The sequence below is a fragment of the Leucoraja erinacea genome, chromosome 7 (assembly GCF_028641065.1).
Source record: "Leucoraja erinacea ecotype New England chromosome 7, Leri_hhj_1, whole genome shotgun sequence".
NCBI lineage: Eukaryota > Metazoa > Chordata > Chondrichthyes > Rajiformes > Rajidae > Leucoraja > Leucoraja erinaceus.
Window position 1 is genome coordinate 48,862,754 of NC_073383.1, and position 23,182 is coordinate 48,885,935.

Below are 23,182 nucleotides of genomic sequence, written 5' to 3' on the forward strand. Positions count from 1 at the left end.
TAAAGAAGTATATAAAATCATGAGCGGCATAAAGTGAATATCTTTTTCCCAAATTAGGGAAGTCTAAAGCTATCTAATTGTGTGTGCGCGTGCGCGTGTGCGCGTGTGCGTGTGCCTCAGCCTCTCTTACTTTATGGCTGTTCCAAGTGTATAACCTTCTGCAGATTGGCAGTCTCCCAGCCACCTGATGAGGTTCAGGGTAATTTCCGATAATAATTGATAATCCCTGGCCTCACAGTTGGTGTGAGAGTTGATTCGGCCCTGCCCAGATGCCACCCACAATTGAAGAGTCTACTCATGCTCAATCAGTGAAGAATAAGAGATCAACCATCGTTTGTGGGGCCTTTATCAAATGAAAGCAGTGACTGGGGGAGAAAATGCTGGGAATTATATCATTCAAACACAGTTGCGTAATTAATCTGCACATGAGATTTTATTTGTAAATTAGTAAAAGTACGATTTCTAGCGTAACCATTCAGGTGTGTTAGGAGAGATTGCTAATCCTTGCCCAGGTTGAACAAATCTATAAATTAGGTGATTTCCATCAGTTGATTCATTGCTGCCAGGGCTCCTGTTGCCCTCAGTATCTGTAATTGAAGCCCTATGCATTAAGCAGGACAAGGAGCATTCACGGTACTCAAGGTTAGTTTGCAAGGGGCATGCCTGCCAGGACCTGCTTGTTACTTCTGCAGTGTCCATGCCAACAGCATCTTGCCTCATGGTCTCCTTCCAGCCTCCTGTGAAAACAAAACAAATTAAACTCACCAAAAGATGTAATTGACAAAGGGGAGCTACAAGAGCATTTTTGTTTCTTTAAAAGAAATGGAGTGTGAACATAAAGAACCTTTCTTTTAGCTGAAACCAGTGAGCTAACCAGACATGATTGGCTGAATCATTTTTGGCTGCTGAGTGTTCTTTGTCTAATGTACCCCTGAGGATGATCCATTTTCCTACTTCCAGTCTCAGGAAACATGGGGATCTGTGGACTGATGTCCATCCCAAGCAGTGAGACCAACCTGAAGGGTGGCCGCAGGACCAGGGCTCTGTGCATCTCAGTCTGCAGTCTGCTGACCTTGAAGCAAGTGTGGAACTAGCTGAGGCAATCCGCCCATCTCTCCCTGTTATCATGGACAACCAAGTCATATGATCTCTTCGGGTGACCCTGCAAATTCTCCTCCTCCAGTGCCCTCTTGTCACTCGATATCCATTCATCTTCCATCAGTCATCTCATAACTTTAGCATGGATAGAAGCTCATGTTGATCACTTCACACCATCTCTGTCCTAACTTTCAACACAACATTTCACTGTTGGTCACTGGTAGTAGGTTCCAATCACAAGAGCTGGCCAGCTCCTGCTTCCCATTCATCACTGGACATGTGAATGTATTTGTATTATAATTTTGTTGAATGTGAGCTTTGATCGCCTTTGAATCCTTGGAAAAGCTGAACTCAGAATTGGACTGTCATTTCCAAAAAAATTGACTTGTTTGGGCTTTGCCAGAATCTCACATGTTTTGTACTGAGTTCTTGTGGTTACATGCTCACAGCTCTGCTAGATAAGTATCTGCAACCCACAATATTGATTTGCCTTTCCTATTCTGAAATTGTTTGCACCTCTTCTGTGCCCCTTCTCTCACAAAAACAAAGTCAGTTAAATTCTGTGTAAGTTCAAAGCTCTTTCCTCCACTCTCACTTGTGTGTCAGTGTGCTTTTGAGTGCACCAGCTGCATCAAATACCCAGGCAAAAATATCAAAGACTTGAACATATAACGTCCCCCACAATCTTGGGATATTTTAAAATACTTGGAAGCAAAGGCAGACTTTAAATGGGTAATTCCTACTGTAATGAAGAAATTGCATCGGGCAATTTATGTACAGTCAGCTTCCACAGTAAAGCAGCAGCACTCACCCTGGCACCCCAATTGTTACCCTATTTAACTATCTGTTTTCAGACTGGACAAAATCACTTTCAATTTAGCCAAAATTCTATCAAATTATGATTATACTTCCTTAAGGATTTTCAGTTATAATCACTCTTCAGGATGATCAGGTGTGTCGGAAGGAGCTGCAGATGTTGGTGTACACCGAAGATAGACACAAAATGCTGGAGTAACTCAGCGGGTCAGGCAACAACTCTGGAGAAAAGGAATAGGTGACGATTCCGGTCGAGCCCCTTCTTCAGACAGCATTTTGTGTCTATCTTTAATTATGATCGCTCCTCCTCAGAGGGGCTCAATAAATGCACATACATGCATGCACGTGTGTACAATCTCAGGCTGACCCAAAATACCTTAGAAGCGAAGGCAGACTGGGAATAGATAGTTCCTTTATAATGCAGGAGTTTCATCTGTCTATTTATGCACAGCAAGCATCCACAAATCAGTGTTGTGAAAAGATCTCCTGTTTTAGTGACATTGCGGTGGGATTTAAACCTGTCACCTTAAAGGCAAGACCACCTCCCTCTGAGCTACATCAGGTTAAAAGAGCATTGTTTGGGATTTGTTGGTCAATTGCAGTTGATGTCGTATGACTGGTTTTCAAACACCAATCCTATCTGCTTCTGTATATTTGATGAGATGTGATGTCGGTGGCAAGCACTTCATTTATATTCAACCCCAACCAGGCTGAAGCAAAATGGCTTGTGAGGCCATTTGAGAGAAGAGCTGAAAATCAACTCTGGAGGTCACACACTGACTAGAAAAACAGCACCTTGGCTTTCCCAGAGCTTAGCTTTAAGGTCAGAAGGGGAACGTTTAAAGATGATGTGCAGGGTAAATCTTTTACACATAGTGATGAGTGCCTGGAACATGCTGCAAAGGGTGATGTGGAAGCAGATGTGATCGGCCTTTTGGTGAGGACATGGATATGCAAGTAATGGAGGAATATGGATCACGTGCAGGCAGAAGGAATTAGTTTAATTTAGCATCATGTTCAGCACGGATATCGTGGGCTGAAGGGCTGTACCCATGCTAGAGCGCTCTATGTCCTGTGTTCTTATTGGTTATATCATTCATCCCACAGGGTAGGGTTGAATATTGCTTTGCCCATGGAGCACATGCACTACTGTATAAACGCCCCATGTTGTTTCCGATAGTGTTTTCTGACTAGTATCAGCCCACTGAGAGCAGTGAGTGAGTTTTGGGAGTGGCCTGTTATTATTACCGCAGTAGGAACATCAAGGGGATGGGGAGCCAGAGATACTGCCAGCCTAGGAGCCAGTGCCATGGGGATGAGTGTGCATCAAAGCCTGACGTGTTGACAACAAGGGGAATGCAATGTCAGTGACCCAGGAGAGACTCTGCATTGGTCTGTTCCCTCGGCAGCTCAATCTTCCAGCTGTTGCCGAACTGAAGAAGTTGTTCAAGCAAATTGCTTACCCTGCCTGTAAATTAACTGATATTGCTCTGGTACTGGTTGTGGACGTCAATTCCTCAACCGGCTGCGCATCTTTCTCAGGAACGAATAAACTGCTTGCAGGGTCATAGGACGTGTTGGAGAGATGCATACTCCTTGGTGCACCAGCTGCCAGTACTAATGAACTTCCCCAGTGTCTAAGGCATTGATTGATTTCAAGCCTGGGTTATCCTGAATTAGACATTTGTGACATAAGGACAAGTCCCAGTGAAGGAAATGATCAATACAAAGACTTCTGATTGATGTTACAGCAGGTTAATGCAATGCTGTGTGTTGCCTCTCTTAAGCTTTTACCTCTGCCATCCCCATTTGAATCCAGTGCTTACTGATATGATTAAACATTCTTATTTTGCTGGTTGTGTGGTTGCTAAATATAGAACTCAAGATTGGCAATGATTCAAACTCCCATGATTAGGTCTGAATGATTAACAACTTGACCTTATGACCTAAAACCAAACATAAGGTCAGCACAGTGATAAAGCTGGAATAGCTGCTGACTCATAGCGGCAGACACCCGGGTTTGATCCTGGCCTCAGATGCTGCCTGTGTGGAGTTTGCATCTTATCCCTGTGACCACGTGGGTTTCCTCCAGATGCTTCAGTTTCCTCCCATATCCCAAATACATAGGAATTTGCAGGTTAATTGGCTTCTATAAATTGCTCCAGTGTGTAGGGAGTTGATACAAAAGCAGGATAACATTGATCGAGTCTGAACGGGTGATCAACTGATAAATCATTGTGGACTCGGTGGGCCAATGGGCCTGATGCTTGGCTATATCTTTGAATCAATCAATGAGCTGACAGACCATCTCAGGCTGCGTTTGTGGTGTTGCCAAATGTTTCAAATTTTCTCACTTCTTTCCAACCCCTTTAATTATGAGAAAAACAACTAGAAAAGCAGCAGGGGAGATGCCTGAAAGAAAAACATTGGAAATGGGATTGTGCACAAGAGAGTTGCTAATGGTAACAAGAAGCCTTGCACAGACATTAAACATTCCAGGCACTTCACAACCATTCGATTTCTGAACAGAAGTTTGTTCATTCCATTTGGATGTAGAGGCAACTGGCTTTATGTATAATGACTGTCTGTTGGGCAGTGTTCTGTGGGGATGAATAATTGTAAAGTTCCCGATGAAAGGTCTCAACCCAAAATTTGGTCTGTCTGGGTTTCCCTCCATGGATGCTACTGGACCTGCTCCAGCAACTCGTTTTCTGTGTCAAAATGGCAAGTACCAAGTGGGACGTGAATGATCCTAAGGTGGGTATTATTTCTTTTAGTTAATACTGTACAAAAGATGAACAATTCCGATCCTGGCCTTTGGTCAATGGGTCAGAAGTCTCTGAGCCTGAGCTTCAATCTCTGACGGAGCATATTCCCAACCTGTCCGAGTCTAACATCCTTACGGGGTGAGGGGGGAGGGCAGGTGTTAATATTGCTCTCGGTGTGGTTTTAGATGAAATGAGACATAATGAGGGTATAGAACAACTAAATAAAGAAGGAAAACTCAGTCAGCCCAATGGGCTGAGCACCCATCGTTTTAACAAGGCCATGGAACAAGACTGGAAAGCAGCTATTTTAATATAAATAGTCCAACAAGTAAGGGCAAGGAGAGGTACGTTGGTTCAAGGGTTGAGCTGGTCGAGGGCAATGGAGGAGGCCCTGCAGCGGCCTGCATTTTACCTGTGCATACTTGGATCGGGGGCACTCCAGTATATCCAGCATGTGGACCGGACTTTGGAGTTTGGACTTCTTTGTGTAAATGGTGCCAAAATATGGTGACGTGCATGTGTGAGCTGTGCAAAAAGAATTTCACTGTGCAGTGCATACATGACCATAAAGAACCATTGAACCATTGAAGATGACCCAAGGCATTAATTGATATGCAGGAATATGATATGTTGGTATCATGGAGATGTGGTTGAAAGAAGGGTTGGACTAGCAACTCGACTTCCCAGATAATAAAGCATTCATGTGTGATTGGTGGTGGTGAGTGGATGTAACAGAGGAGGTGGGATTTCACTTTACTGCAAGAGGAGTACTCCATACCTCCAACTAGTGGGCAATGGAACAGCAGGTCTGTGAGCAAAGTACAGGGAAGCATTAAAATCATCAGGGAAGAGCAGAAGGAAGTTTCACTTTCCGGCATGTTAACCAGGACTGCCATGGTGTGGCAGGCTTAAATAGAGTAAGATTTGTACAGGACCATCGGGAGAGCTTTTGGTGTTCCTTTTGAGAGTTCTGCTGGACAGTGGTACTGGATCTAGTCTTTGGGAATCTTTGGGAATCTCTGAAAAGTGATGGGATTGTCAGTAGGTGAGAATTTCAGAGACAGTGATTGTACATCTATCAATTTCAGGGCTGCTGAATGGCAAGACTAGACATGCCCGATAACCGTTAGACCGTTAGTGCCTATTGGTGATCAATGCTGAGACCCTTGCTGTTCATTATATTCATTAATGAGTTGGATGAGAATGTAGGAGGGACGAATAATCATTACAGGTGGCATGAAAATTGGTGATGTCTTGAACTGTAAGTTCCTTCTTTCTCCTGTGATGCGGAATACCAAATTTCTGCGACAGCAGATTTACATGGTAAATTAAATTCTCTTTATTCCACCCAGAGAATTACATCCTCAAGTACAACAGAGGTGAGATGAATCTAGTTCCCTCTTCATTACTGTGTCAAATTCATTGAGGGCACATGAGTTAGAAGTAATAGAAAGACCCCTAAATGATGTCCTTAAGTTCTGCTTTAAATCTGTCTTCTAACCACCATCTTTGACTGCAGAAATATAGAGGAGAGCTGAACATGGAAGGAAACTGGAAATTAACTGTCCGTTAGGCCTGTTAACTCATGAGGTCCTGTGGACATGGTGTGTGTTACTCATGTACGACCAGTTTTTGCAAACTCTGGGAACCATGCTTGATTGCTCTATTGTAATCTCACAAGCCATTATTCGTGGAAGCAATGAAGAAAGCAATATCTTACACTGTCTCCACCATGTGCTCTCCCTACTCGTCCTTCTGCACAAAGAACCCGTGGCACGCTGTGGTTACCATGCTGATGAATGCGACATACTCTTGAAAGTCACACTCCGCGTCACCATCAGTGTCGAGACTTTCCATCAGCTTGTCCAGGGTCTCTGGGTCTTTGAGGTCCTGCAAAGATATGTTTTGTAAACAAAAGGAAAGACAAGTTTCAAGGAACATTACTCGTGTGCACACAATTACAAACACACCCACAGACAAACTCACACAAATGCACAGATACACACACAAGCACAAAATACCTATAAATAGGACATGGTTGTTTGTGCATGTGCTGCTGGCGTGATGCTACTGTCAGAGAGTTCAGCAACACTACAAGACAAAGCAAAGATTACCAGCTTTGACTGGGAATCTGCTTCACTGCCATCTAATGGTTGACTATGGGACTATTCTGCTCCTGTTTTTGAAGCGGAATCTTTTATGCCTAAAGACTTGATTTCCCTGTTATAACATCCTCTGAATCATTCATACAAAATGAGGATGCAGGAGCAGGGGTATGCCACTCAGCCCCACAAGCCTGCCCCAACATTCAACATGATCATGGCTAATCCACCCCAGGCCTCAACTTCTCTTCTGTACCACTTTTTCCAAATCTTCCATTCCCTTGATCTCTCCACCTTCAATACTTCTCATGATCCAGACTCCACAACTCTCTGAGATGGGGAATTCCAGAAATTCACCAGCCTCTATGAACATATATTTGTATGCACCTCTGTTTTATATATACAATGCCCTCCACAATCTTTGGGACAAAGACCCATCCTTTATTTATTTTCCTCTGTACTCCACAATTTGAGATTTGTAATAGAATAAAATTACATGTGCTTAAAGTGCACATGGTCAGATTGTGATAAAGGCAATTTTTATACATTTTGGTTTCACCATGTAGAAATTACAGCCATGTTTATAGATAGTCCCCCCATTTTGGGGCACCATAATGTTTGGAACACAGCAATGTCATGTTTAATATTTTGTTGCATATTCTTTGCATGCAATGACTGCGATTCATGGACATCATCAGTTGCAGGGTGTCTTCTCTGGTGATGTGCTGCCAGGCCTGTATTGCAGCCGTCTTTAGCTTATGCTTAAGAAGGAACTGCAGATGCTGGAAAATCGAAGGTACACATGCTGGAGAAACTCAGCGGGTGCAGCAGCATCTATGGAGCGAAGGAAATAGGCAACGTTTCGGCCCGAAATATTGCCTATTTCCTTCGCTCCATAGATGCTGCTGTACCCGCTGAGTTTCTCCAGCATTTTTGTGTACCTTTAGCTTATGCTTGTTTTGGGGACTAGTCCCCTTCAGTTTTCACTTCAGCATATAAAAGGCATGCATAATTGGGTTCAGATCAGGTAATTGACTTGGCCACTCAAGAATTGACCATTTTCTAGCTTTGAAAAACTCCTTTGTTACTTGAGTAGTATATTTGGGATCATTGTCTTGCTGTAGAATGAACCGCTGGCCAATGAGTTTTGAGGCATTTGCTTGAACTTGAGCAGATAGCAGCACCTCCTCGGACTGAAAGATAGAGAGAGAGGGATAGAGCTTCAGACTGAAGACGGGTTGTGATCCAAAACATCACCTATCCATGTTGCCCAGCTATGCTGCCTGACCTGCTGAGTTACTCCAGCATTTTGTGTCTTTTAAACACAATGCTATTTTGATTGCTGAAAGCAGCCAGTGTTTACAGCATATCTGAACAGTCAGCACTGTGGCTCTTAATTCATGCAGGTTCTTCACCGACACAATACCTTCCTTTGTAGCAGTCAGCAGCCCCACCCTCCACCTCCCCCAGTCACTTCGCCCAGCTGAAGAATTCCAGTGACTGCTGTCTGTTGGTAGCATCTTAAATGCATTTAGGAAAACATTCTCGATGTTTTCTGAGCTATTGTGTGGATTCTATGAACGTGGGTTTCTGATTTCAGTAAATGCAGAGAAAAGAGTGTGTGTCTGCAATGGCCAGAGGGAGTCTTGTTTTACATTGTTGAGTGATTCTGGGAAAAGCATCAAGATCTATATAATTAATAAAGGGCTGACAGATAACCGAGCAGGAGCTTTGAAAGCTCTGAGATGGTATTAATGGTACTTCTTCTTGGCCTCTGGGCCCTCTTTCCACAGACTACGACATTTTTGTTACTTGTTTTGCTTTCTCTCTCTCTCTCTCTCTCTCCCTTCCCCCCCCCCCCCCCCCTTTCTCTCCTATTTTCCTCTCTATCTCTCTTTCATCCAGTCCCCCTCTATTTCTCTGCAAAGTTCATAACCATCTAAAACCAACAAGTTATGAAGCATTCACCACAAATTCCTTTTTCTCTAGATAAGGGGCTTACAGCACCAGACAACGGGGTTCGATCCTGACTACTGCTGCTATCTGTGCAGAGTTTGTACATTCTCCCTGTGACCACATGGCTTTTCTCTGGGTGCTCCGGTTACCTCCAACACTCCAAAGATGTACAGGTTTGTAGGTCAATTGGCTTTGGTAAAAGTAGTAAATTGTCCCTAGTGTGTAGGCTAGTGCTAGAGTACAGGGTGATCATTGGACAGTGTGCTCATTGGCCCAAAGGGCCTGTTTCTGCACTGTCCACATTGAAACACATGAATGAATAGAGGGAGGAAACCACTAGGCTCCTCTAAGTGGCATAATTCGATGAGGTGAAGGCTGACTTGACTACAAACTTGAATCAGATCTTGCAAAACCACAGCAACCTTTCACCCATTCACCTATCGGGACTCTATCTCTGTATTAAAGTCTTCAAAGAGTTTGAAGACCAACGTTTGAGGTTCCAAAGACCCAGGACACTGTGAAAGTAAATTTCACCTCATCTCTGTCCTTCACGCCTTTAAGTTTTTTAATTTATAAACGGTGACCCTGATCCCCCACATTCTCTCTGCATTCCCTGTGTCAAGACTTCTCAGGAGTTGAAGTATTACCCTGGCAAAGCTATGGGCTAAACAAGCGGTGCTGTGAAACTCCAATAGTCCATCACTCTAGGGATATCAGTGAAAGCGGATTGACACAATTTCTGGACCATTGGATATTATTCCTATCAATAACCCAACACATTTTTAATTCATAATTTTAAATGTTACAGCAGTGAACTCTGAGTTTGAACGGACTATGGAAAAGATTTGAGTGGAAATTCCAATCAGAAAATGGATCGTCCGAGTCTTACTGACTGCCATTTACTGATCTTGAAGAAATTATTTGAGTGACTGGGAGGATTCCACCTAAAGTTCTAATTTTTCCTTGCTGACTCACATATTACATCCCTGCCACTTTCACCATCCCCATCCCTCTCATTATAGCAGCCACTGCATGTACAGCACTTGAAGTGTCCTGTTTCAATGCTTCCAGCTTACCCCTCATTCCATGCTCAACATTTCTCAGGGACGTTGCCTGTTGAAAAGCTGGGTGTAGACAGGCATTTCGCCCACAGGGTGCGCAAGAAAGAATTGGAGGCTGAGATCCTTCTCAGTCCTGAGAGTTGACTCATTGGGTATGGCAAAGGGGTAGGGAAGCTGCTAGCTGCATTCTGGATAATGCAAGGCACAGGATAACCACAGATCCTACCTCAGTATATACCCTGGTATCTCAATGTGCTTGACACCATTGTGTGCTCCTTGCTCCCAGGCTCATGGTCTTAAATTCAGTCTCCACGTAAAGTCGATGGATGTTAAAAATGGATCTGCCCTTAATTTACAATGTCATGATGCTCGTATTTGAACAAGCCCTAAAAACCTTATCAGCAGAACCGTCTCAAAGGCCCACTCATCCTACTCACCCCAATGAAGTTGCTGAGCTCATTGTTGATGAGATTCTTCAGATCCGCCTTCTTCAGCTTTAGCTTATCTCCATCGTTGCCACTGTACTTGTGAAATGTTTCAATAATTGTCACCAGGGCATTCTCCAGATCAGACATCTTGTTGGGAAAAAGCTGCTTGAGTGAAAGAAAGAAATGGGTGAGTTAACATTTGAGTTAACACTTGCATCTATGCATTCAAATCTCTACATGGCTCTCTCCCCGGAACTCTCTAACACCCTCCACCTCTATATCCGTATGAGCTCTCAATGTTCCCATTTGAGTTGCCATGCTTTTGAATATGGTAAATGGGATTAGTTTAGATTGGCATTGCAGTTGGCATGGATGTGGTAGTCCTCCAGGCTCACAAATGACCTTGATCCACTGCAATTTGCCACAACATACCAATGGCAGGTGCTATGTTACTGGAGGCAGGGTCTGGAGGAGACACCTGTAAACAAGGGAAGGGATACCAATCCAGAGGGCCACATGAGTGGCAAGGATGCCTGGTTTTTCCTTCTATTATTTATTATGTAAAATAATATGTGTGTTATGATTGTGTTTATAATTTGTTTGGTTGTTTTGTTGTTTGTCTGCACAAAAGTCCGCGAGCATTGCCACTTTCATTTCACTGCACATCTCGTATGTGCATGTGACAAATAAACTTGACTTGACTTGACTTGACTATACTGATAGCTTTGTGAACACAACCAAATATAACGCTAATTAATATATTTATAGCTGATGTGAATGTCAGAAGACTGCACTGTTCTTGTTTTGTATATATTTTTTATTATTCTGAATAAAATTTCTTTTTGGAGAACAAAAAATACTGGCTAAATCCCTGGAATTGCTGAAGTGTTTGGGCTATGTCGTTCATTTTTCTGGGTGAATGAAGCAAGATAAGTTATGTAAACTTTTTTTGCTGCAATTACTTGTGATTATGTGCGCAGATGTACAAACAGTCAATTTCATAGATTCAGCCTCAGAATTATCTATAATTGGTAACTGCTGATAAGTTTCCAAAGGGCTGGAATGTAGGAATAAATGTCAAGCGGATTTAATGTGGCCTTGCGTTTTGGTTGCAGCAGAATAGGAAAGGTTCACTGCAGAAAGAAAATGGGTTACTCTGCTGTTGTCATGGCTGCAGCACAAGGGGATTGTTAGATTGCCGACTCTATGTTGGGCAGCATTTGTTAGAATGAGCTAACAGTTTCAGCAGTGGACTCTTTTGTTGTGATGCCGATCTTGTTTCGGCTGTCCGGAAGGGAAACAGAAGGAAGTCTATTGAGTTCAAAACAACTCGAGTGCTACATCAAACAGAAATCCTGGGTTAGTTTTGTTTAGTTTAGAAATACAGCGTAGAATTCAATTCAATTCAACTTTAATGTCATCGCACAAATACAAGTATGAGTACAACGAAATGCAGTTTTGCGTCAGTCCGTAGTAGTTGTGCATAAAGAAATTAAAAAAAAAAAAAAATAGAAAGAGAGAAGATACAGTATAATCAAAAAATACAGAATAATTAAACAATGGGGACGGAGGGACCGGAGAAATCTATCGGCGGGACTCCGAGTTCAGCAATGTGATTGTATTGTTGTAGAAGCTGTTCCTCATCCTACTAGTACGTGACCTGAGGCTCCTGTACCGCCTCCCTGATGGGAGGAGGGCAAACAGTCCGTGGTTGGGGTGTGAGGGGTCTTTGATGATCTTCCCAGCCCGTCTCAGACACCGTTTTCGGTGGAAGGCATCCATGGCAGGGAGCGGGGCACCGATGACGTGCTGCACGAAGCAGGCCCTTTGAGCCACTGAGCCCTGCCGACCAGCGATTCCTGCACACTAATGCCCCTGTCCCACTTAAGAAACCTGAACAGAAACCTCTGGTGACCTTGTGCCCCACACAAGGTTTCCATGAGTCCACGAGGTTTTGGTCACTCACCTGGAAAGCCTCGACCGAAGCATGAGCTGCATCTACTGACCAAAGATCCCACAGGATCTTTGTTACCGACCACACACACACACACACACACACACACACACACACACACACACACACACACACACACACACACACACACACACACACACACACACACACACACACACACACACACACACACACACACACACACACACACACACACACACACACACACACAAAAAACACATCGTGAAGGTGGGGGCCAGGGACAGCTGAGGAGCGCTGTCTGCGCGATGAAGAGGAAGGTAAACGGCTGCCACAGAGCACGGTAAGTCCTTTAGAGAGGGCGGGAGGGAGGGAGAGAAGGGGAAAGAAGGGGAGAGAAGGGGGGAGAGAGGAGGGGAGAGAGAAGGGGAGAGAGAAGGGAGAGAAAAGGGGAGAGAGAGAAAAGGGGAGAGAATGGAGGAGAAGGGGCGAGAAGGGGGGGAGAAGGAGTGGAGACAGTTTTAAGAAGTTTAATAAAGTTAGCTGGCATTTTATCTTCCGGCGGATCTTTTAGGTCCTGAAAACCAAAGATCCTACAGGATCTTTGCTGAAAACTCCAATGAGCCAATCAAAATGGCTGGTCAGCGAAGGAGATTGCCTTCGACTGCCTGTAAGTAAATAGCAACCACACTCCACTGGCTTCGACCAAACGGCAACCTATTTTTAGCCGAGGCCGGTTTTGTTTTTTTTCAAATAATCGCAGGAACATAAAAGAAGCCTTGACTACGCGGAAACCACTTTCCATCATTGGGGAGATTGACCAAAACCTCCGGGAACCTCATGGAAGCCTTGGGTGGGGTGCAAGATCTCCAGAGGTTTCCGTTCAGGTTTCCAAGTGGGACAGGGGCATAACACTATCCCACACACACATTACGGACAATTTACAATTTACAGAAGCCAATTAACCTACAAACCTGCGCATCGTTGAAATGTGAGAGGAAACTGGAGCTCACGGAGAAAACCCATGCAGGTCACGGGAAGAGTGTATAAGCTCCGTACAGTCAGCACCCGTGATCAGGATCAAACTCGCTCTCAGGCGCTGCAACTCCACTGCTGCGCCATTGTCCCGCCCCATGACAAATTCTCTATCACAAATTCTTCTTAAGTGCAATCTTGCCAGTGACTGGACGCAACTTGATCTCTATAAACGGTCATATACAGAGTGATGCAAAAGTGGTGCTTACTGAAAAAACTACTATTGTGTGTGGTGTCAGTGGCATTTCCTGAAGGGTCACAAGCTGGCTATCCAAATAATTTGATTCAAGATGTTTTCTCCTTCTAGCTTCTGCAACACTCGAGAGCTGGCTAGTCCTGCACATTGCTGAAAAGATGCATTGAGTGAACGAGGGCTCTGGATGTGAGCCTACTGGTTTGTGATGTTAAGCAGTGGCAGATAAATACATTGGAAAGGTAGGAAATGTCACAAGGCTTCACAGAAAGATAGGATTATTATTTATCTTAATGATATCTTAAGATGCAGTAACATCTTATACATCTTTAAGATGTAGTATATATCAGGGTACATTTTTAAGAAGCAGTATACATCAGTATACATGCAGTATGAGTCTTGTTATTGCGTGGTGTAGTTAGACACGATTGTTAAATTTTCATACAAGGTCTCTATTAAAAATAAACAGGTAAGTCTGAAGATGGGTCTCAACCCAAAATTTCACCTATTCCTTTTCTCCTGAGATGCTGCCTGACCCGCTGAATTACTCCAGCTTTTTGTGTCAATCTTTGGTTTAAACCAGCATCCGCAGTTTGTCCCAACACTATCAGTTTTCAGTGTTAGTTGAGGGATATCAAAGAGCACTTGAAACAATGCCATGAAAAAAACCCTACATCCAGCAGAAAGGGTGGACAAAACTGAAGCTTTCCCTCATCTGAAACATATCCCCTCTGACAATGCAGAACTCCTTTAGTCCTATTCTGCCCGGACAAGGTAATTCAGCCTGTCATGCTGTATGTTGGTAGGATAGGGTGTATTTTACATCAGCCAAAACTACAATTAGCAAAATTAGCATGATCAGTGTCCCTAACCTATATCATTCAAACTTTCTGTGTGAAGAGAATGTATATTGAATCTCTTCTCATGTAAGCCCATGAATTAGGGTATCTAAGCTTCGAGCATAACCTCCTCTGCACAACCTTTGCACTCTGGCACCAGACAGAAATTTTAAGTTCATCAAGTTAAGCATTTTGCAGCTTCACTGTGTTTTGTAACGTTGCTCTTTATACATCAGCACACACAAGTAGAAGCAAAACTAAAGGAGGCCATTCAGCCCATTGTTTCTGTGCTGGCTCCTTGGAGGATCTAGTTAATAATCGCATTGTCCTGTTGCTTCTCCATTACAAATGCTTCCTTTTGAAAAACATGCAAATTTGAAAGTTGATGTTAAATCCATTTCCATTCTCAGATCACAACACAAGGAGTTAGTACAGGAGACGATGCCTTCTTCTCACAGACCAGTGTGTTCACATTGACCGACTCAGCACAGTTCTGGAATCTGCTCTCAGCAGACTGCAGTCTTTGTTTCTGCAATGGATTCGTTCCAAACCCTGTTACAAGTTGCGTTGAATTCTGCGATTCAGCCTACTCCACCCAACCCACCCAGAAGAGAACAGCAGCATATACATGGCGTAATTAAAAAATATATAAGATATAATTAACTCTGTTGATGTATTCATCTTTTCTACTAAACACTGATCCACTGTGCGTATCCTGACATTTTTACTTTGGCTTTCGCAGATTGTTGTGTGTGTGTGTTTGTGTTAATTTAAATGAATTAGACCCGTGATTATCGAGCCTTAGACTTTGGGACGATCGCTGATGCACACTCGAAACTTCTGCAAGGCTGTTACCAAAAGGGAGGCAATGCTGTCACTGCAAAAACACTTTTGTATTTCAATTTCCTCCACAACAAAATAATAGGAAGACCAAAATAATGGGATCCAAGGAAAGAGAATAAAATCCCACATACGTTACCGGCACAAAGATTGCCTTATTAAAACTTAAATAGTGACAGTACAGAAGGAGGTTATTCAATACAAAATGCCCGAAAGAGCTGACTCATTTGCTCCATCCTCTTGTTCTTTCTTCACAGCCCTGTGAATATTTTCTTTTCAAATATATATCCAATTCCACCACTTCAACAGGCTGTATCTGAGAAATGGTGGAATAGAACACATCTTAAAAATACCCACCTAGTTAGGTATCCCACCTTTTCCATAGTTGAATATAATCTTCAATTGTATATTTCAATCAGCAACAATGATTTTAATAGTTTTCAATCTTAATACAAATTCAGTTCAGTCCAAATCAAATTATATTGTTGCATCTCAGTTTCACTACACACAATCGTGTGTACATCTTACCTTGGTGAGGTTCCAGTTAACTTTCAGCAAGAGTTGCCTGTGAGTTTTGCCACCTAATGGTACTGCTTTTATCCTCTTGGAAGTACTGCCGTCCTATGCGGACAGATTTGACCAATCCATAGCTGAGACACAATACATCCCTCAGATCAGTTACACCAGCAGCAACTTAATGAGTTTAAATGATGCAGCAATTTATTTTTAAAGCTCCCATTACTGAGTTGGATAATCCATAGGGAACTTTTCGGAAGTAGCAACCATAATCAGAAGGAATAGTGTAGGAGCCATTAATACAAACAAGAACACACTTCAAATATATCCTGCAAGTTGTGGTCAGGTTTGAAATTACTCAGACAGCTGGTTACACAACAGCATTGTCCATGAGGCAAACAGAGTTAACAGTTCAGCTAAGAGAGTTGGTTTAGAAACTGACAAGACTCAAAAGCATTGACTGAACATAAGACAATAACGAAATGTTGATTGGACTACAGTGACCAGTCATCAGCCACCTTGAGCTGATATACTTCGGACCATTGTCACGCAGACCATGGGAGGTTCCAGGCTGTCTATTTTACCTCTTATCGATTATGGTCATAGTCATAATGCAGTAACAGGGAACTGCAGATGCTGGTTCACCAAAGAAAAATGTTGGAGTAACTCAGCAGGTCAGGCTGCATCTCTGGAGATCATGGATAGGTGGCCTTTCAGGTCGTGACCCTTTCTATGGTCATATTCTTAGTAGTTCTTTCCATTAACATTAGGGATTTTGTACTTAGTGAATCAGCACTCTCAATATACGCTAGAGGATATTTATGGTATTCTCAGAAACTTTTAGAATATCAGTCTATGGCCTTGTCCCAACAAAGGGTTTGAATGTTCAAAGTTGATCTTCAATGATAAGATATGATCCCATTACATGGAATTCTTTGTTCACACCCAATAGAATGTACATTGATCACCTACTATTATCTTTTTCCTTATAAGATTGTCCTTATAAATTAAACGTATTGCAAGTTTCTGCTCTGCAGGTGTTTGTTGGGTGGCTGACCTCATCATGGGAATAGAAGTGTCATCTGCAATTTCTGATGGAGCTGTGCATTGAGAAACTGTCATCAATTTAAAACCTTTCCTTATGTCGGACAGAAGAACATCAATGATAAATTGGGTAAGAAAATTGGAGGAACAGCACCTCATATTCCGTTTGGGGAGTCTGCACCCCGGGGGCATGAACATCGAATTCTCCCAATTTTGTTAGTCCTTGCTGTCTCCTCCCCTTCCTCAGCCCCCCTGCTGTCTCCTCCCATCCCCCAGCCTTCCGGCTACTCCTCCTTTTCCCTTTCTTGTCCCCACCCACCCCCGCCCCCGATCAGTCTGAAGAAGGGTTTCGGCCCGAAACGTTGCCCATTTCCTTCGCTCCATAGATGCTGCTGCACCCGCTGAGTTTCTCCAGCTTTTTTGTGTAACCATCAATGATATATTCTTCCTCTTGCTCTTTGAGCGACTTATGAACTGTAAAGCAAAACAGAAACAATGTAATTGAGGTTGTCAGATTTCTCCTTCCCTCCTTCCCCCATGTAACCCCCCCCGCTCTCCAATTTGTCCCACTTGGACTCGCACAATTTCTCCCTCCGCCTACATTCCTTTCTCTAGCTTCATGATTCGCAACTTTTCAATCCTTGTCTCACACCTTCTGTCTTGTCATCTCTGGCCTTTGTCCAACAATCTGCCTGCCAAAACTACCTTCTCGCCTGCATCAACCCATTATCTAAAATGTTCACAAAAAGCTGGAGTACAGTGGTTCAGACAGTATCTCTGGAGAAAAGGAATGGGGGATGTTTCGGGTCGAGATGGCCTGTTTCCGTGCTGTAATTGTTATATGGTTATATGGTTATACTTTGACTCAGGAAACTATTCCACCAGTTCACCCTGTTTGTCTACTTGCACTGAATAAAGACCTGTTGCATCTCTATGTGGTTCACACAGCCACCTTTTTAAGACTTAGAAAGTGATTTGTGCCCCATAAATATTACACAGTGGATATAGTTTTCATCTGATACTACTGGTGATTGATGAAGATTTGCTACATGACTGTGGTGACCTCGGTGTAATATCTACTCAGTGCCTTCCCTTCCACTCGTGAAGGAGGAATTCATGTTGGGAAACTGCTCAAATAGTAGAAGAGCTCCAGTTAGATGGAAGGGATAATGGTGCAGAAGTAAAGAACTGCAGCCTGATTTGTCCTGTTCTTTTCTCGCTTCCAGCTCTTCACACACCCCTCCCCCACACCCCCTACTTTTAGTCAGGAGAAGGATCCTGACCTGAAACGTCACCCATCCTTTTTCTCCGGAGATGCTGCTTGACCCGCTTAGTTACTCCAGCACTTTGAGTCTATCTTGAGTAATGGTGCAGCAGGTAACCCCAGTCCCTCATAGTTTCCGTAGCCTGGTTCAATACTAAACTTATAACCATGTAACCATATAACAATTACAGCACGGAAACAGGCCATCTCGACCCTTCTAGTCCGTGCCGAACATGTATTCTCCCCTAGTCCCATATACCTGCGCTCAGACCATAACCCTCCATTCCTTTCCCATCCATATAACTATCCAATTTATTTTTAAATGATAAAAACGAACCTGCCTCCACCACCTTCACTGGAAGCTCATTCCACACAGCCACCACTCTCTGAGTAAAGAAGTTCCCCCTGAAGTTACCCCTAAACTTAAGTCCCTTAATTTTCCTTGTTTGAATCTTCCCTACTCTCAGTGGGAAAAGCTTATCCACGTCAACTCTGTCTATCCCTCTCATCATTTTAAAGACCTCTATCAAGTCCCCCCTTAACCTTCTGTGCTCCAAAGAATAAAGCCCTAACTTGTTCAACCTTTCTCTGTAACTTAGTTCCTGAAACGCAGGCACCATTCTAGTAAATCTCCTCTGTACTCTCTCTATTTTGTTGACATCCTTCCTATAATTAGGCGACCAAAATTGTACACCATACCCTAGAATTGGCCTCACCAATGCCTTGTACAATTTTAACATTACATCCCAACTTATATACTCAATGCTCTGATTTATAAAGGCCAGCACACCAAAAGCTTTCTTTACCACCCTATCTACATGAGATTCCACTTTCAGGGAACTGTGCACAGTTATTCCAAGATCCCTCTGCTCACCTGCATTCTTCAATTCCCTACCATTTACCATGTACGTCCTATTTTGATTTGTCCTGCCAAGATGTAGCACCTCACACTTATCAACATTAAACTCCATCTGCCATCTTTCAGCCCACTCTTCCAACTGGCATAAATCTCTCTGTAGACTTTGAAAATCTACTTCATTATCCACAATCCCACCTATTTTAGTATCATCTGCATACTTACTAATCCAATTTACCACACCATCATCCAGATCATTGATGTAAATGACAAACAACAGTGGACCCAACACAGATCCCTGTGGCACCCCACTAGTCACTGGCCTCCAACCTGACAAACAACCATCCACCATTACTCTCTGGCATCTCCCATTTAGCCACTGTTGAATCCATCTTGCTACTCCACCATTAATACCCAACCATTGAACCTTCTTAACCAACCTTCCGTGAGGAACCTTGTCAAAGGCCTTACTGAAGTCCATATATACAACATACACTGCTTTACCCTCATCAATTTCCCAAGTAACCTCTTCAAAAAATTCAAGAAGATTAGTCAAACATGACCTTCCAGGCACAAATCCAATTAAGCACAGTCTACATAGAGTTAGCACCATATGTGTTTCCACCGGGGTCTCCAGTTTCTGCCACATACCAAAGATGTGAGGGTATCTAGCTCAATTAGCTGCTGTAAATTGCCCAATGTCTAGGGGGTTACAGGAGAATTGGAAGGATGGGCACCAAATTAGTTCTTTGGTTACAGGAAAATAAGGGGAGAATTGGGATTGATGGGATTGCTCTGATGGTTGGCGTAGACGATGTGCTGAAGGGTTGTTTTTGATGTTCTTAGAAAAAATGTGCGGGTAAGTTACTGTGTCCAAACTGAGTGCTTTGGTCTTAATGAATTCTAGGCCTGTGAGTGACTACGTTCAGCAATACATTGCAGACGAGTTGAACAGGTACTTTGGATCCATCTTCACTAACAAAGACACAAGCAATCTTCCAGATGTACTAGTGGCCAGAGGATCTGGGGTGACAGAGGAACTGAAGGAAATCCACATTAGGCAGGAAATGGTGTTGTATAGACTGATGGGACTAAAGGCTGATAAGTCCCCAGGGCCTGATGGTCTGCATCCCAGGGTACTTAAGGAAGTGACTAGAAATCATGGATGCATTGGTGATCATTTTCCAATGTTCTGTAGATTCAGGATTAGTTCCTGTGGATTGGAGGGTAGCTATTGTAATCCCACGTTTTAAGAAAGGGGGGAGGGAGAAAACGGGGAATTATAGACCAGTTAGCCTGACATCGGGGGTGGGGAAGATGCTGGAGTCAATCATAAAAGATGAAATAGCCGCACATTTGGATAGCAGTAACAGGATCGGTCCGAGTCAGCATGGATTTACGAAGGGGAAATCATGCTTGACTAATCTTCTGCCATTTTTTGAGGATGTAACTAGGAAAATGGACAAGGGAGAGCCAGTGTCTGGACTTTCACATAGGAGATTAGTGGGTAAAATTAGGGCACATAATATTAGGGGTAGAGTGCTGACATGGATAGAAAATTGGTTGGCAGACAGGAAACAAAGAGTAGGGATTAACGGGTCCCTTTCAAAATGGCAGGCAGTGACTCGTGGGGAACGACAAGGCTCGCTACTGGGACCGCAGCTATTTACAATGTACATCAATGATATAGACGAGGGATTCAAAGTAACATTAGCAAATTTTCTGATGAAACAAAGCGGGGTGGCAGTGTGAATTGTGAGGAGGATGCTATGAGAATGCAGGGTGATTTGGACAGGTAAGGTGAATGGGCAGATGCAACACAGATGCAGTTTAATGTGCATAAATGTGAGGTTATTCACTTTGGAAAACAGGAAGGCAGATTATTATCTAAATGGTGTCAAGTTGGGAAAAGGGGAAGTACAACAGGATCTGGGGGTCCTTGTTCATCAGTCAATGAAAGTAAGCATGCAGGTACAGCAGGCAGTGAAGAAAGCGAATGGCATCTTGGTCTTCATAACAAGTGTAGTTGAGTATAGGAGCAAAGTGATCCTTCTGCAGTTGTACAGGGCCCTAGTGAGACCACACCTGGAGTATTGTGTGTAATTTTGACAATAGACAATTGACAATAGACAATAGGTGCAGGAATAGGTAATCCGGCCCTTCGAGCCAGCACCACCATTCAATGTGATCATAGCTGATCATGCCCAATCAGTACACTGTTCCAGCCTTCTCCCCATATCACCTGACTGCTATCTTTAAGAACCATCTTGAACGTATCCAGAGAACCGGCCTCCACCGCACTCTGAGGCAGAGAATTCCACAGACTTACAACTCTGTGAGAAAAAATGTTTCCTCGTCTCTATTCTAAATGACTTACCCCTTATTCTTAAACTTTGGCCCCTGGTTCTGGACTCCCCCAACATGGGGAACATGTTTCCTGCCTCTAGCGTGTCCAAACCGTGCAAACAACAGAGACGGGACTGGATGGATATTAATGGGAGAAGTATAATAGAATGGAATGCTAGTATATACTTGTGTAAGAAGGAACTGCATTTGCTGGTTTAAACCAAAGATAGACTCAAACCGAAGAGAGACCCTTCCTCGGACTGGTTAGCGATAAGGGAAACAAACGATATAACCATATAACCATTACAGCACGGAAACAGGCCATCTCGACCCTTCTAGTCCGTGCTGAACACGTGTTCTCCCCTAGTCCCATACACCTGCGCTCAGACCATAACCCTCCATTCCTTTCCCGTCCATATAACTATCCAATTTATTTTTAAATGATAAAAACAAACCTGCCTCCACCACCTTCACTGGAAGCTCATTCCACACAGCCACCACTCTCTGAGTAAAGAAGTATAGAAGGTGATGTGGAGAGATAAAGAACAATGAATGAACAATGATAAAGGAAACAGGTCAAGCCTTTCCCACTGAGTTACTACATCTTTTTGTGTCTATCTTCGGTTTAAACCAATATCTGCAGTTCCTTCTTACACATTTCGTCTGCTCAAGATTCAAGATTCAAGATTCAAGAGAGTTTATTGTCATGTATTCCAGATAGGACAATGAAATTCATGTTTTGCTTCAGCACAACTGAATTATAGAAGGCATGAATACGGAACAGATCAGTGTGTCCATGTACCATTGTATAAATATATACACACATGAATAAATAAAACAGATAAAGTGCAAATAAACAGATAATGGACTATTAATGTTCAGCAGTTTTTTTTAGTTGAGTTCAATAGCCTGATGGCTGTGGGGCCGAAGCTGTTTCTGAACCTGAACGTTGCAGTCTTCAGGCTCCCGTACCTTCTACCTGAAGGTAGTGGGGAGATGAGTGTGTGGCCAGGATGGTGTGGGTCCTTGATGATGCTGCCAGCCTTTTTGAGGCAGCGACTGTAATAGATCTCCTTGATGATAAGGGGGTCAGAGCCGATGATGGACTGGACAGTGTTTACTTCCTTTTGTAGTCTTTTCCGCTCCTGGGCGCTCAGGTTGCCGAACCAAGCCATGATGCAACTGGTCAGCATGCTCTCAACAGTGCGCCTGTAGAAGTTAGAGTGAGTCCTCCTTGATATACCGACTCTCCGTAATCTTCTCAGGAAGTAAAGGCGCTGATGTGCTCTTTTTATGATTGCATCAGTGTTCTCGGACCACGAGAGGTCTTCAGAGATGTGCATGCCCAGGAATTTGAAACTCTTGACCCTTTCCACCATCGACCCATTGATATAAACGGGACTGTGGGTCCTCATCCTACTCCTTCCAAAGTCCACAATCAGTTCCTTGGTTTTGCAGGTGTTGAGGGCCAGATTATTGTGCTGGCACCATTTGGTCAGTCGGTCGATCTCTCTTCCATACTCTGACTCATCCCCATCAGTGATACATCCCACAACAGTGGTGTAGTCAGCGAACTTGATGATGGAGTTTGCACTATGACCGGCTACGCAGTCATGAGTATAGAGTGAGTACAGCAGGGGGCTGAGCACGCAGCCTTGAGGTGCTCCCGTGCTGATTGTTATTGAGGTTGACACCTTTCCACCAATTCGAACAGTCTGTAGTCTGTAAATGAGGAAGTCGAGGATCCCATTGCAGAGAGATGCGCAGAGACCCAGTTCTGCGAGTTGTAATCAATGTATAACATAGAAACATAGGAACATAGAAAATAGGTGCAGGTGTAGGCCATTCGGCCCTTCGAGCCTGCACCGCCATTCACAATGATCATGGCTGATCATCCAACTCAGTATCCTGTACCTGCCTTCCCTCCATACCCCCTGATACCTTTAGCTACAAGGGCCACATCTAACTCCCTCTTAAATATAGCCAATGAACTGGCCTCAACTACCTTCTGTGGCAGAGACTTCCAGCCTGACATATGAGTTTTTGTTGTCCAAGTGGTCCAGAGTGGAGTGGAGAGCCAGCGAGAT

General features: G+C 43.5%; 1 protein-coding gene across 2 annotated transcripts; it reads right to left on the reverse strand.

The window, feature by feature from the left end:
• Positions 1-406: 406 nt before the first annotated feature.
• s100b (S100 calcium binding protein, beta (neural)) lies at positions 407-15,753 on the reverse strand. 2 transcript variants are annotated; one of them, XM_055638520.1, is made up of 4 exons: positions 15,598-15,753; positions 10,239-10,391; positions 6,403-6,572; positions 407-737 (listed from the first exon to the last, which is right to left on the reverse strand). In XM_055638520.1, exons 2-3 carry the CDS (start codon positions 10,374-10,376, stop codon positions 6,426-6,428), a joined length of 285 nt encoding a protein of 94 aa, XP_055494495.1. In that variant the 5' UTR covers positions 10,377-10,391; positions 15,598-15,753; the 3' UTR covers positions 407-737; positions 6,403-6,425. The 2 variants fall into 2 exon arrangements, with proteins under 2 accessions (XP_055494495.1, XP_055494496.1); XM_055638521.1 differs by having other exon boundaries at positions 10,239-10,394; positions 15,598-15,734.
• Positions 15,754-23,182: the final 7,429 nt, after the last annotated feature.

Excerpts from the sequence above, each read along its gene's own strand:
- s100b (XM_055638520.1), bottom strand. The coding sequence starts at position 10,376 with ATGTCTGATCTGGAGAATGCCCTGGTGACAATTATTGAAACATTTCAC. Across the intron at positions 6,573-10,238 it reads AGCTCAGCAACTTCATTGGG|GACCTCAAAGACCCAGAGAC; the intron begins GTGAGTAGGATG and ends ATATCTTTGCAG.